The following is a 2975-nucleotide window of genomic DNA, read 5'->3' as shown; positions in this document are numbered from 1 at the left end:
GCCAGGAGGGGGGTGGCGGGGGGGGGATGTAGTGTCTCCCGCACGGTCGAAATGGGAACAATGCCGTAGGCGAGCCTGAGCCTCCCTTGGCTTCGGAGCAAGGAAGAAAAGAGCTGTTTGCAGGGGACGGAGGGGGGGTCACGCGTGGAGATGGAGGAGTCTGAGCAGCAGAGAGGACCTGGAATCTGTGCAACGCAGGCAAGATGGCCCGTTTGAGGCTGTTGTGTGCAGGCTGCTGCCCATGTCCTGGGCGGCCCCTGCCCACAGCCCTGTGTGCAACCCCACGTTGGGGCGCAGCCCTGCCTTGGAGCCCCTGCTGTGCCCCTCTATGCCATGATCAGGGCTTCCTTGCTCTGCAAGGAGTTATTCACAATTTAAACCAAATAAAGGGAGGGGACAGCACACATTGCATCTCTCTCTCAGTGCTTTGTTTCTTGCTAGGCACTGTTTTTTGCTCCCAGGGTGACGCTGGTCCAAGCCTCTCCGTTTGCAGCCGGGCTGGCAGGGTGCAGGGCCAGCCCAAATATTCACAGCTCTGCTGCAGGGACGGCTGAGCTAGAGCAGAGTCAGAACAAGCCGCGATGCAGCTTTTGCATTGCTGGGGTTATTTTAAACATTTCGTCTTCTTGCTGTCACTTTGGCTGCAAGGAGAGGTTGCAGCGTGCCAGGGCCGGCTCCGGAGGACCGTGTGCCAGGCGATGCCCGCAGCCTCCTGCTGTGCCTCTGCAGACCGGAGGCAGAAAGCAGGGTGTGCTCCCCCAACAGTCCCTGCAAGCTGGAGGGTTCCTAGGGCCAAGGCTGGTGGCAGGGCTGGGGCTCGTCCCAGCTGTGCTGCTTTGCCATGTGGGCTTCAGCCAAGGGTTGGCTCACTCCAATCCCAACCACCTATAGAGCGGGGATAATGAGCCTTAATGACCTCGTTATGTGGTGGTAGAATTAATCTTTATATGGCGCTTGGAAGTATTAATTGCCGTTAGAGCTGCTAGTAGATGAGTTGTGTGTCTCCTGCAAAGGCTGAAAGGCAGCGGGGCAGGCTGGGGGAGAGCAGAGTTGGCTGGTGGAGCACCAGCATCCCAACCGTGCTTGCTCATGGCGTGGAGGGCTCCTGTGGCAGCTCCTCATCCCCGGGTGGACAGCCTCATCCAGCACCTTTGTCCCCTCAGCTCTGAGGGGTCCTGCAGCACCTACGTCCATCACAGGGCAAGGTTTAACCACGTGAGCTTCTCCAGGACAGCACGAGGCATGTCCTCCCGTCTTCCACAGCGAGGTGGGCCAAAGCTGAGAGTGGAAATGGCCTGTCGACCAAGGCAGTCCTCTTCCAGGGCTTTGCAGTGGCTTCCCTGGACATGTGCCAGTGCTCAGCTACCAGCAGGTGAGAGCAGTATGTGGCCTCGTCAGTCCTGTGCGCCGCGGGGGAATCGCCCGCAGTCTCCAGCGGGGATGTCTCCGCTCGCTGCCTTTCCAGTGTGGGCACTGGGAGAAAAAGCTTGGCAAGCCCAGGTCTGGCCAGCCTCCTTCCTGGCACTGGTGCTGAGCTTCCGGACACGTTCCTGCCTGCTACACGTGCTACCGCTTTCAGTGCAGCAGAACAAAACAAAACCCAGCTCTGGGCTTGTTCCTCCCTACCTCGAACCCTGCCCTGGGCTGCGGGAGCCTTGTAGCGTCTGACAGCTCCACAGAAGTTCACGCTTCCCTGGGAAGTTCTGGCGCGGGCAGGATTTGCACTGATCTTTTTATAGAAGCTGCATCATCAGGATGGTACTCGGCATGGCTGGTGGCTTGTGTCTGTCGCTGCTGCTGCTGCCTGCCTGGCACCTCCTGATGAGCAGAGGGATTGCCGTAATTACGGGCCCTCTCGCATCAGCAGAAACGGACCGAGCGGGCACTTCCGAGCAGAGGAGCAAACGAAGGGCTTGTTGCGAGTCATGCGGCTGGTTGCAATAAGTGCAAGGATGAGCCTCGTTTTCTGTTCAATAATCACAGCTGGAGGGTGCAGGGGGGCACCGGGAGATGGATGCAGGTGGCTGGATCCTGGCGCAATGGTAGAAGCAGCTCTTCAAAATCCACTTGGGGGTTTCTTCTAATCCGCATCCTCCCATGTAAACCAGGGAAAACGTCAGATGAAATCAGTGGAGAGAAAGTGGTTTGAAGCTGGGCAACTAAAATGTGCTGCAGGCGTTTGTGTGTCTTCAGATGAAGGTTACTCAGAGCTGGCCTCTCCTGCATCCTCAGAAAGCTCGCAACCGCAAAGGAGCCTTCCTCATCTCTCACTGATGAACTGGAGGCCACCTGAGCTTTGAGGGCAGGACAGGCTAATTATCCAGGTGGGAGCTTGGGATGCTTTGCTGCGATAGCCGAGAGCTGAACTGGCACTGAGCAGGGCTCGGGAAGAGCTGGCAGGGCTTGCTGGCTTGTCTCCGCGTTCCCTACCTTGGTCTCAGTGTTTTCTAGCAAGCCCATGGATGAATCTTCAGAGTTTCAGTGGATCTACAGTATGGATGGAGAAACCATCCCAAAAAGCAGAAGAGGTTTGGGGCTTTTCTAGTTCTGATTTTGAGTGAAGCTTCTAAATTTTACGGGGGAAATAAAATTAAGCCAGGGATCATTTGGGATCCACGGCAAGGCTGCGTTTCAGCCATGGCTTCCCGAGCTGTTGCTGCTGATCTGGTTTAGCAGAGCTGAGCCTGGAGCCTCTGCCCAGCCTGTGTGCTCGCTCTGCATCAGCAAAACTGATCTCGGGTGCCGGGAACCGGCGAGTGCAACACCCAGGCCCTGACCCTCTTACTCGGGTACCGGCTTTGCTGGGAGCATCCTCTGTGGCCGCGCTGCTGCTGCTGGAACAGCCGGGCTGGTTCGGGATGAGGATGACGTGTCCGGGCGAGGATGTGCCCCTCATCCCCTTCTCCCCGTTCTTCCCCTGGGTCTGAGCCATGAGATCTAATCACCCTGCCCCCGACGTGGGGCTGCCTGCGCCC

The 2975-nt window shown here is 57.8% G+C and overlaps 1 protein-coding gene across 1 annotated transcript in view; it reads right to left on the bottom strand.

Annotated features, from left to right (window-relative positions):
- PPL (periplakin) overlaps positions 1-2932 on the bottom strand; it is a 21476-nt gene extending 18544 nt beyond the window's left edge. Inside the window, exons 1-2 of the mRNA XM_009278320.2 lie at positions 2794-2932; positions 1848-1983 (exon numbers count right to left, since the gene is read on the bottom strand). Of these exons, the coding sequence (XP_009276595.1) occupies positions 1848-1983; positions 2794-2932 (275 nt within the window). The remainder of the gene's footprint in view (positions 1-1847; positions 1984-2793) is intronic.
- Between the last annotated feature and the right edge of the window lie 43 nt (positions 2933-2975).

The sequence above is a fragment of the Aptenodytes forsteri genome, unplaced genomic scaffold (assembly GCF_000699145.1).
Source record: "Aptenodytes forsteri isolate BGI_AS27 unplaced genomic scaffold, ASM69914v1 Scaffold26, whole genome shotgun sequence".
NCBI classification, from domain to species: Eukaryota; Metazoa; Chordata; class Aves; order Sphenisciformes; family Spheniscidae; genus Aptenodytes; species Aptenodytes forsteri.
The sequence above is the reverse complement of the archived record's forward strand: the minus strand, read 5'-3'. Positions and strand labels throughout refer to the sequence as shown.